The 11877-nt window shown below is 40.9% G+C and overlaps 1 protein-coding gene across 3 annotated transcripts in view; it reads left to right on the plus strand.

Annotated features, from left to right (window-relative positions):
• DERA (deoxyribose-phosphate aldolase) overlaps positions 1–9423 on the plus strand; it is a 57321-nt gene extending 47898 nt beyond the window's left edge. For all 3 annotated transcript variants that reach the window (XM_056341614.1, XM_056341613.1, XM_056341615.1), the window contains exons 7-9: positions 1225–1337; positions 5035–5184; positions 6952–9423. In XM_056341614.1, coding sequence (XP_056197589.1) covers positions 1225–1337; positions 5035–5184; positions 6952–7008 — 320 coding nt within the window. In that variant the 3' untranslated portion in view covers positions 7009–9423. The remainder of the gene's footprint in view (positions 1–1224; positions 1338–5034; positions 5185–6951) is intronic.
• The last annotated feature ends 2454 nt before the right edge of the window (positions 9424–11877 follow it).

Raw genomic sequence — 11877 nt, forward strand, 5'->3', positions numbered from 1 at the left:
CTGTCAAAATGTAATCTAGCTCTTTAGTTTGAGCCAGTAGTGAAACTTTCCTTGCTTACTCTAGGGGATGTTGTAGAGGCATCATCATTCAAATAAGAGAGAAAACGGACCCTAAGCCAAATTTGAAGTGGAAGCAGATGCAGTTCCAATTGACTTAAGTGGATGATGCACTACTACACGATGTTTGAATTATTCCTCTTCTTCTCCCGATTACTTTTGATAATTAATGATCCCACAGTACACCTTTTCTAAGTGGGTTCCCTGGGATGAAGTGCGCCCTAATGCAATTAAAGAAGTTTTGTCATTGTATTGTGTCAGTGCAGGATCATACACTGCAAAGCAAATTTTTTGGTTAGTTTCTTAGCTTTTTTGTTACATTGTTCTACAGGATTCATTTTAAGCTAACCTGGAACAGCAAGAATGCACAAGAGCACGACACAAGTATTCAGAACAGGCAGCGGATAATATCATTCACAAGTGAGAAACCAGGAAAAAAAAAATAAGCCAAGGCTAACTCTCCTTCCTTAAATAATACGGATGTTTTGACCTTGTTACTGCATTATATTGGACCATGGCTTTTAAGTAGAGTAATTTGCAATGTTACAACAGCAAAATGCATGAGAAGGGGGATTTACCTTAGTTTATGGTATGCCACAGCTGGTTTTGTAAGTACACGTGGGATTTCTTTCACTTCAAACAGCTGTGGGAGATACAATAGTAGGCTGTCAAATATGAGACTAAATAGAGTAAAATTCAATTAAAAAAAAAAGAAAATTGTTTCTGTTTAGAAAGATCCATGTGGAAATAATAAAATTTTGATTTATGTGCAAAATTTGCTTGGAGGAAATAATCCCCGTTGTTGTGGTTAATCAGACACATTCCTATTCATGTATATATACATACTTATTGAGTGTCCATACAGGAACATATATTATGTTGGACTGACCTGAAGACATTGTTGGTCTAATAGCTAAAGCAAAGAACTAAGAGTTGGGATGTTCCTTTAGCTGCTGGGATGTCTGACTTTCTCTGAAACCAGATGGGTATCATCCTGCTCTAGCCTCAACCAGAGCAAGGTTAGCACCGACACCACAGGGACGTACGTGTAAAGGAATGCTTCCTAATTGTTGTGAAGAATAAGAACATCTTTGGAGGGAGTGAACTATGTATATGCAGAGTGCTTCTTGTTCTAAAACTACAATAAAGCTTTTTACTTCCTTACAGGTTCTGATTTTATAAAGACATCTACAGGAAAGGAGGTGGAAAATGCAACCTTTCCAGTCGGAGTAGTTATGATGAGAGCCATTAGAGAATTCTACTGGCAAACTGGCAACAAGGTAATTCTCACTATCTTATAAAAATTAACCAAACACGCTCACTCAGAAAGAAATGAAAGTGTAATCGCTTCAAAATGCAGTACATATAAATCCACATAGATTAGCTTCCATGGCTATATGAGCAATAGGTAATGGGACTTCTCTCTTGTATGCCTCATTGGATTTGCTAATATTTGTATACTTAAAAAACCCCCAAAAGCCAACAAAACACTTTTGGCTTTCCTTCCTCGAATAAGTGTCACTTCATTCCTTAAAAGTTCATGAAATTTGATGCATCCCTTGCTGCATTTGGATTTGTTTTGTTTCACCATTTAAGGTATTTAAATGTTCATCTCCATTAATAACAGGGCAAATCTTGAGCTGACCGTGACTAGTGTACTCCCACAAACCTCTGCGGAGCTATATAAATTTATAGCCATCAAGAGTCTGTCCAGTGTACACAACTGTTTTTTTTAAATTTTTTTCTGGCAACCCAAGGGATAAATTCTGCCCTTTCCTCCCTCGCCAGAGGGGCTTTCCAAGGGGACAAGAAGGCATATCCAGTTGGATCCTGTTGTTTGGGAGGGAGGGAGGGAGGAAGGGACAGGGCCTGGAAGAACATTATGTTCTGTTACAGAACATTTTTGTGTCAAACCACTGTCAAGTGAGGTCAGTGAAAGCAAAGAGCAGCAGGAACCATAGGGCAGAGCCAGTGATGAACTCTCTGTGCATCCATCCTTGCACTGAAGCAATGAGACAGGAGGAGGTTATACAGGAACGCTTAAGTCACCTCTCACCTCCTTTATCCACAGGCAAGTGGGGGCTGCCAGTTAGATCTGGTGCTGGTGTTCAGCAGAGGGCTTTGTTCTCGCCTGCAGCCTCAGGGAAGGAAACTGTATCCCTAGCTGAGACCCTCTCCCCATTTCTGGGTCACCCTTCTGTCCTCTCCACCTCACCTTTCTGTCCCTTCTGCAGGTGGCCTTTCAAGGTATGATGTTAGGACATGGGATGAGAAGTGGGATATGGGCTCAGGTGGCTTCAGGGGCTGTTGGAGTTTGAGGAGCACACGACAACAGGGTAGACGTGTCCATCTGCTCTCTGTAGTCATCTAGATGAGGCCAGTGTGGATCCCTGGGCTGTCCTCACTCCTCCGTTCCCCAGCCTGCATCTCTCTCTGCCACTCAACTCAAGCAGCTCCCATCGTCTTGCTTCTGTGGGAGCATCCTCACTCCTGCCAGCCTGAGCCATATCCCTGGGACCACGCGACTCACCTCAGTGCCTGTGCTGCTCACAGCAGCTGTGTGCCAGAGCTTGGGCTGTGCTGCATTAACACAGCTTTGTACCTATAATTGGATATAAATGTTGAATTCACCTTTTTCTTTAAAAGGATGCATTCATGGTATAAAATGTGTTATTAAGAATGAGTGGTTATGTCTGTGTGCATGTGTGTGTCAGTGAATTAGATGTAAACTGACTTTATGTGATTTTATTAACTGAAGACAATATTATCAGTGACAAGAGATTTCTAAATGGTTTCTTTAACAAACTAATTTTGCTGCTGTAGGGATGCTTTCTGGCAAGGCGTTGGCTAGGAAAAACAGGTTAATACAGAAATTAAACTTCTTCGAGGAAAGGAACAAGTTGCAGAGTAACATTTATTGAATGATAAGCTGTGGTGGTGATATGAAAAGTGTGCAATATAATGGGAAATAATCTTTTCCTGTCATTATTGAAAGACATACATAAATTGGTTTTTCTGTTGGGAAAACCCCCAATCCAGAAAAACTTATTACTTTTAATAATATAAGGTGAAGAGAAAATTCTTGAGGAGATGAACTTATTAAGCAAAATAATGAAATGCTGTGAAACAGCAGGAAAGTGGTAGCTGGACTTTGTACAGCTCTTGAATTAAATTCCAACCCCCCTTCCTTTTTGCGTTTTTATGGCAGTCAGATGTGCCATTTGGAAAGCGGGTAAATGGAGGAGAGGACAGGCTTGTCTTTGTCAGCTTTTTTGCAAAGAAAAGAGCTTTCCGAATTTGCTAAAAGGAGAAGGAATTCTGCATGATGTTTTTAATTCTCTTATTAACTCTATTTTACTTGTTTTTGCCACAGATTATCTCAAAAGAGCTGTAATATTTCTAGGAAGAAATCTAAATTTGAATTTCATTAGAATTTCTTTTCCTGAGGGAAAACACATTCCCACTATTTTAATTTATTGTCTAGAAGATGCTTTTCCAGTTGCTGTGTATTAAATTCCTTTTGAAAATCTAGTGTTAACAGATGTATGCATACACTCGTGCACCCATCCATCCACAAAAAACAGTGTTCATGTTTTGGATTTATCAAGCTTTTCCTGTTATTGTTCTTTATAATCTTATTGGAAACATGCTGTTATCACAATGCTTCATTATGAGAGAAGGATTTATTCTGTGTTCGTTTGTCCTGAGATCACTATAAAAAAAAAATGACCAAACGATTTAAAAACAGATGCTTTTGGTTCTACTGTTATATCCATAAGGCACAAAGAAATCCTCAATACAGTGAGGTTTCAGGAACATATACACGGAAATCAGAACGATAATTCTTGCAGAAGGAGGCTGATGGGAAGGAGTACCCAAGCTAAAGGTTTGTGGCAGAGGGAAATGTAGAAGGAATCACTGTGCGCTACAGTACAGATCATTCAGATTTTTATTTTTTTTTTAGTGCAGAAAAGTATTCCTAATTCTTGTTTTTGAAGAGTTCAGTAATCTGCTGCAGGCCAACATTTCGGCTAATGCAGGTGACAAATTGTTTTGTACGGGGTTTGATAGCTGCATGTCACAAGCTCTGCGTCAGAATGAGATGTGTTTAAATGGCACGTAACCAAAAGACTGGCATGAGGCATACATGCCAAGTCACCTCCGTGCTGGCTCTGCACTGCAGGTTGAGCATGGCATTCAAGGCATGCTTCACCTCAAAGATAGGTTCTTCTTGGCATGTATGCCTCTGCATATGTGGCATTTCACCTGACCGTGTATGAGACATATGTCACATCAAGTGTCTGAAAGCATATCCAGAATGTATTGGGAGACAAGTTTTGCAGTTCCTGTGAAACACAAAACTTTCAATTTATGGTAAAGACAGACCTAATTTAAGGTCTCATTTAGAAAATTTTAGTAAAAATTAAACCACTGATAGGTTTGAATATGCAGCCCAGTCATGTATAACTGTAGTGCACAGGGGTTTTATAATGTACAACCATCTCTCACTGCTCTCCACATGAGTTGGCTGGCTCATGTGCTTTATTTCAGCACGTTTAGTGTTATGTTATTGCACGTATATTTGTTGTTATATATTTGGAATTAGTTTGTGACGTGGGCAGTAGGTGATACACAGACATCCCAGGTTCTGCCTGAATCCCTCAGCACTACAGGCAAAGTACTCCCATTAGACCTCAAGCCCAGCTCCTGAGAAAGTGCACTGGGGTCAAAGAAAGCATTACTCCCTCAGTTGCTGTCCCTCGTGATGAAAATGTTATCTTTCGCAGTGATGGCTGTGGCTTGATAGCTCTCAGCGCTAGTCCAGAGTTTATACTGTTTGCAGTCAGATACATACCGAGCAGAGTTGTTACGTACACCACAGGCACTTAGAGACTGCAGGTGTACAAATGCTGATTGCTCTTCTAGGGTTACTGATGAATGAAAATGTGTGTTGCACTTCTTTTTTCCTATATAAAGGTTGGATTTAAACCTGCTGGGGGCATTCGGACAGCAAAAGAAGCTATTACTTGGCTTATGCTGGTGAAGGAGGAACTGGGAGTGGAATGGCTAACACCAGAGCTCTTTCGCCTGGGTGCCAGTAGTTTGCTGGAAGACATTGAGAGACAGGTTAGTTGTTTAACAGTTTCCAGCTTGGTGGAGAGAAAAAGTAGTCTTTCTAAATGTGCTGGCCTACTGTTTTTGCAGAATATTCTTTTTGGTGCTGTTTAAAAGATAATAGAACATACATATAACTAATTATTAATGATAGGTTCACTTCCAGCCCAGTGTTTCTTTAAATTTGGCCTGTCATTTACAGACATTTGGGACTGTCATATTCCACCAGCTGGCAAGTGCCTGGGCCAGCTTTGCAATGCAGTGAGCAAAGAGGCTCAGTTTGCATATATATGGAGTCTTTTGCAAATACATGGCAGTGCACTCCCCTGCACTCCTGGCTGCTGCCAGTTCAGCTGACCCTCAAAATATCTCACAGACCCTTTGTACCACTGTGCCCCAACTGTTCGCAATACATTTCCATGCTTTGGAGAAAGTCACATCTCATGCTACATATGGTACTGCTTGATATAGAGTAGGTTTTACATATTGATTATTTCCTGGGGAAGAAAAGCAATTGCATTCTACAAAGCCTCATTTTTCTAATTGATTTTATTATTGTGCAGGCTGGTCACTGTGTTCGCTGGCAGACAAATTAGTGTATGAGGTGCAGTGGCTATGTGTAGTTCCTGGTGGGAAGAAGGGTTCTGACCTCACTACCCATGACCTGCCTCACTGGCACAGAGTATCAGCCCTGAAGGGTACAGCATAGCTGAGAACAGTGCAGTGTCATAGGAAGTACTAAACCATTAGGGCTGCTGGACTTCACTCCTGTGTTCATTAAACCCAGGAGATGAGGTGATGCTAGCTTTAACCAAGAAAATGGTCTGAGAGTCCTTGTGCTGTTGCTGCTGGTGGGAGAACATGAGATGTAGTGGATTTGGGGGAGAAAAAAAAAGTGTCAGTCTGTTCCCTCTTCCCACCTTCCCTAGCAACTGAAAAAAGGACATGTCTGAAGAAATACAGAACAGCTGAGAGATGTCAGGTGAATATTCATGACTGTTGAAAACCCCTGGCTCACTCCTGCAATGAGAATGATATTGGCTTTCTTCACTGCCAGACTACCTCTGCCTCACTCTTGACCTAAAATCATGTCTCTGGTTATGACAAAGCAGCATGAACTTTCTTGTTTCCACTGCTGTCACTGCTGTGTCTTACAACACAGCCAGTGATTGTGTCACACAGTTTTTTCCGATTTCCTAAGGGTAGCATCATTTTATCTGACAGGGATCGCACAAAAGCCCCAGTCATGACCAAAGCTCTGCTATACTGTGCCATCTAAAAGCACGTAAAATAAAATGTCCCAATCATTATAATCAATAAAACAGATAGGTATTAAAAAAAACCAAACAAACACAGAAAATGGAGAGAACACTCCCTCACCTCCAAGACAATACAGTTAAAAGATTAGTTTGAAATGAGCCATATAAAAGCATAAGCAATTTTGGATACTTTGAATATCACAAAATAATACTGAAAGCATCAAAATGAGATTACAATAAGAGTAAAGCATTGTCTTCTACCTGGCTCTTTTTGAAAGCTTAGTTAAAAGCAGCAAGAATCTTTGCTTTTTTCTTTTTTTTCACAAGCAGAGCAGCAAGAGCCCTTAGTTCAGATCCTATAAACAAGTATGTAAAGGTATATTACATCATATTTTATGCACACACACACAAACAGATATCCATCATCTTCATCTGGCATCACTTTAATTTGTTACTTTCTTGACACTTTCAGATTTATAGTCATATATAATTCCATCATAAATTTTCTTTTTTCTTGCAGATTTTCTATCATGTGACTGGCTCTTATGCACTTCAGCATGACCTGGCAATGGCTTAGACACAAAATCAACTCAAGATTACTTTTACAAAAGAGGTCTTTAAGCATACAGCATTCACAAGTCTTCTGACAAGCAAGTGCATAGGATAGAATTAAAGGCCTAATTCTCCCTTCTTCATATTTTATAGTATTTAAAAATATGCTCAAGTCTGCTGGTTGTACTTGATCCAAAAGCAGAAAAAATGGTAATTCTAAAATAGTTAAATAGTTAATACTTACAGATTTGCAAAGTTAATCTTGCAAAGTCTTCCTCAGACCAGCCTGAAAAGCTTATTAATGGCAACACTGAAATACTATGAAAAAGATTTAGGTGGCCTGGTAACACTTTGCAGTCGCAGAGTATGAAATATCTATGGAATGTTTCAGATTGCTAATTAAGAGCTATAGATCTTGGAATAGCTTTCCATTCACCTTAGACAAAATCTACTATAGATGTGTTGCACTGTTAATTGTTATGTTGATTCGGTTTCAGGCATTGTAATCTGAGAAAATGAAAATTGACTATTACTTTCTTTTATAAAATGTCTCTGTAGCAAAAAAAACCCCGCCTTTTTTTTTGTGTGTCTTTTTTTCCCCCAAACTTGGGCACAGACATCCATATTTAGACCCTTGAATAAAGGTGGCTTGATTTCTAGAACAGCTGAGTATCCACAGTTGCTCCTGAAGTTAATGGGAGCTCTGGGTGATCAGAACAACTGAAAATCAAGCAGCCTCTACATAGGTGCCTAACTATGCATTCAGGGACCTATTTTTAGGCATTTCACTCTTAAAATTTTAGTCTAACTTGCTTAGAAGCTCCCATTCCTGTCTCCTGTCATTTTAAAACACATTCATGCAAATCTTTCCATTTTAATGTAGGGGGGTTTGACTGTCAGTTTGCAGGTGTCACTGTTATGCTGGTTGAACTTCAACTTTGCCATTCTGAAAGCAATTCTTTGATTTAAAAGGTGATTTGAATTGTGTCCTATACAGGGGGTACAGCTTTAATGTAAAAAGTACTTTTCTCAGAGCACATTAAGAACAATACCGAAATCATAATCACCTTTTGAATATCAGACCAGAGCTAGTAGATTCATTACTTCAGAACTGCATTCTGCTCACTAACCAGAGTTGTACTAAAAACTTAATTATCTTATCATCTTGACTAGTCTCACTGACTTAAGTAGGTCTCATCGGGGAAGTAAGAGGAGGATTTTGCTGTAAATCAAGCCACAAGTTAAATTCATTACAGAGAGATCTGTGCTTCATAAAGATAATAACTCAGTTATTTATCTGGTTATACCACCTGAATCACTAGTGCTCGACAGAACACCTTGGACAGATAGGAAAGTTGAACAGGAGAAAAAAAATATCAGAGAAAAAACATATACAGAAATCAAAATCTTATATGCAGTGCTCAGAACTAAAAATAGGCCTTAATTTCCCAGGAAGTAGTTAATCCAAGGCTCAGCCTTTTTCTGGCTTAGGTCTCACCACAGAAAATGAAGCTGAGCTGTGGCTGTATTATCCACACATCTGTTTTCCTGGAAAGTGGCCTTTTTTGCCATGGGTACTCCTTTTGATTTCACTGCCAGTTTCTTGAAGGAAGAATCCATTGGCTCTTTGCATATTTAGAGGAAAATTCTGCTGCTGAGCTTTCAGAAATACAGAGCCTGTTGTGTGCAGTCAGCTCCTACCAGGTGCTTGCCAGGGTGACCCTCTGCCATGCCCTCCCAGCAGCCATGCACTGGGTTTTGCTGCTCTTCAGCTATAGCCGTAAAAATGTTGGAGTGCATTTCAATACGTTCACAACAGAAATATTTACTTCACTTGCAAAGTACACTTTGTGGTTGGTTGTCTTTTGGACCTTTAAGGCGAAGCTAGAAGCTATTTTTGGGAGATGCTTTCATTTCTAGGTGAAGGACCCTGTGTAGTTCCTTAAAATCAATGAAGGTCCAACTTTGCCACCTAACTATTTAATGTGAGGGCCTCTGAGAACAGCCTCACTGTTTCCATGGGAGCTGCATGTCGATTAATTAACTTGCCAGGAGGAATTGTTTATATTTTTGTCAATGGCTCCCTTCATGTTGATGTGCACGTGGCCTGCTGCTGGTTACTTTGCTTCAGACGGAACAGGCTCCATTTGCAGAGGGAGAGGTTCCTTTTCCTGGAAAGCCATGTGGATGGAGGATTTTATGGGAACTACAAGGCGGTGCTGCTTCCCTTTCCCAGAAACATTGCGAACACACCGATGTGAAATACTGTGCAACTCCAAGCCAACCAGTGTTTTAGGAGAAGCTGGACTGGAAAGTAATTTAAATATTTTTTCCATTGAAACCTTTAATTTGGGGGGTGGGGTGGGGAGTGTGTGTGTGTGTAAGAAAAAATGTAAAGGTAACAATCTGTAAACACATCCAAATAAAGATGATGCTGGTTTTGGGGTGGGGTTTTTTCAAGGAATAAGCAGAAGGCTCAGTGTTAGAGTGACTGGTTATCTTTAACTTCTCTTTCACTCAAGTGCGCTGTATTCATATTGTCTGTGGTTGTGGACCCCCAACGTGACCCAGAGCCTTGTCTCTCCCCTCCGCCCCCCCCAGAAGCTGCTGGTACCAGCCAGGTATTGGTCTGTTGACAGTCCTAGGCAATGCAAGGGGATGAACCTGGGCTAGGGGTCCCATCAGGAGCAGCAGGGACTGGGCTGGAGACATGTGACAAGGCATGTCCAAGGGGCCCATCCAGGAGATAGCTACCGACAGTGCAGGTCTGAGGTCCATCCCAGAGGTGGAGGCACAGCTGGAGACCATCACTTCTGCAGCATAGCTCAGGGAGCCGCTGAGGGCTGTGGGCTGAGCTGAAGTGGGGCTCCTGCACCCCTGCCATGGGTGGGGGGAGGCTGAGCAGGGCCAGAGCAGTTGCTGGTCTTATTCCAGTACCGAGCCAGTTGAGAGCGAAGAATGTGAGGTAGAGGGACTAACATGCATTTTAAGCTTAGGTGGGAGGCTGGTGTGACAGGACCTACACCCCCACCCACAGGGAACTGGAAGTGCCTGCAGTGTGGTCTCCTAGGCTTGCTGCCCTTCCCCTTGACCAGCACTTCCACTGTCTTCTATCTTTCCTGTCGCTGATGGCTGTTTGCTGCTATTTAGTTCTGTGGTGATGGGGCGGTTGTGATTTTTCGAGGTTGCTGCAGCTGGTTGTCAGTCCTGCAGACAACTCATGAAAGGCGATGGGGACCTGAACCCAGTCGGGAACCAGGGCGGGGGCAGCGCTCCATCACTGCATAGACTTTGGGAAAAGTTCAGATTTTGTGTTGTGCTTCAGGCCATTAGAAAAGGAACAGGCAATTATGTGCTCCCATCTAAATATGTTTCAGAGTATAACTTATGTTTTGTGCAAGTCAGTCTTGTATACTAATTTATTATTTTTGTAACACTTAGTCATTTAGGATTTTAAATAGCTTCATTTTGTAGGCCACATTACTTTGCAAAGAAGAGAATAAATTCAAGAAGAAAGTCAAGCAGAAACTGCAAATCTAGAAGATTCTGCATCAGTTTATTTACAAGAAGAGGGAATTGGGAGAGAGGGTAAGCTTTTTTCCTGTTTTTTAGGAAACAAAGTTATTAAATAGTAATTATATGTGAAGTGTACATATCAACTGGGGCAAGTAATACTTTGATATCTTTATTTCATCAGTTGTATAAGTTCGTTCTTTCATTTCCTTTGTGAAGCAGGGAACATACATTACATACCCTAGCACATGCTGCTGAGACAGAAAAAACTGATCTACTTTTAATTTTATTTTGCTCAGTTGGAACTTTGGCTCTCTGCCTCCCCTGGGGGGAAAAAACACAAAACAACAATAGCAAGTTTTATCTAAATCTTGGTGAGCTTTTGCTGAAATTACTAGAGCTGACATCTGGATGATATGTATAGTGTGCAGTAGGGGTAGAAGGAGGGAATTGCTTTTAATTAGATGTAACCTGCCCAGGAGAGAAAGACAGAATTGTCCATCTGGTCAGTCATTATTTAATAGGGCAACCAAGGATAAGGGTATTCCTAATATGCAAAGTCACCATAGGTAAAATTACTGATTAACCATTTTTATTAAAAATCCCAGAAAGCCAGAACTGTGCTGAATTGGGGTTATAAGCCTTAAAAAGAAAGAAACATCGAGAAAGTTTGCAGTCCTTGCACTCCCTAAAAGCAAGAGGAGACTACCAGGTTCCAACCAGCTATACAGGAGAGACCTTTCCTCGGTTCCAGACAATTGACAGATCCTTCCCCTTCTGTGAGGACCTACAGTAACCCCTTACCAAGAGAAAGTGTGACAAAGTTGTTTCAATATCCTTTAATGAAATTTAACATTGACGCAATGAAGAAGTGCCAAGAAGATGCTCTAGCCATTCCTGATGAGTCTAGTGATTTTAAGCATGTCTGTTCTGAGCACTGGGGACATCTTGTGGATTGCTAATTGTTGGAAGCTGCAGAAAACTGGGTCTTCTGGAGGCAAAGCTTTCTTGAGGCATAAGTTTCAGATCTCCAAGATCACAGGGAGTGTTTGAAAACAATGAATTGTAAAAGCATCAATTCAGAATTGCTTCCTTAGCTGAGATGAATACAAAGGATGTTTTAAAAAATGTTAACAAACTGAGGAAGCCATACTGGAATCGACTACACTTGTTTTTTCAAGTTTTGCTTTCTCTGTGGGAGGAGTAGAGGAAAGAGCTTTGCAGGCTCAGCTGGTGGAGATTTGCATCATCTCTCCACGGTAGTCTTGTATAAAACTAAGGCCCAGAATGGATGGTGGTTTGCCCAGAAAAACAAGGGGAAACTTTATGAGCTCATTTTTCCATTTCAATAATAGCACAAGCTCTGGTTTTATTCAAAGAC

Source organism: Falco biarmicus, chromosome 5 (genome assembly GCF_023638135.1).
Source record: "Falco biarmicus isolate bFalBia1 chromosome 5, bFalBia1.pri, whole genome shotgun sequence".
Classification (NCBI taxonomy): Eukaryota; Metazoa; Chordata; class Aves; order Falconiformes; family Falconidae; genus Falco; species Falco biarmicus.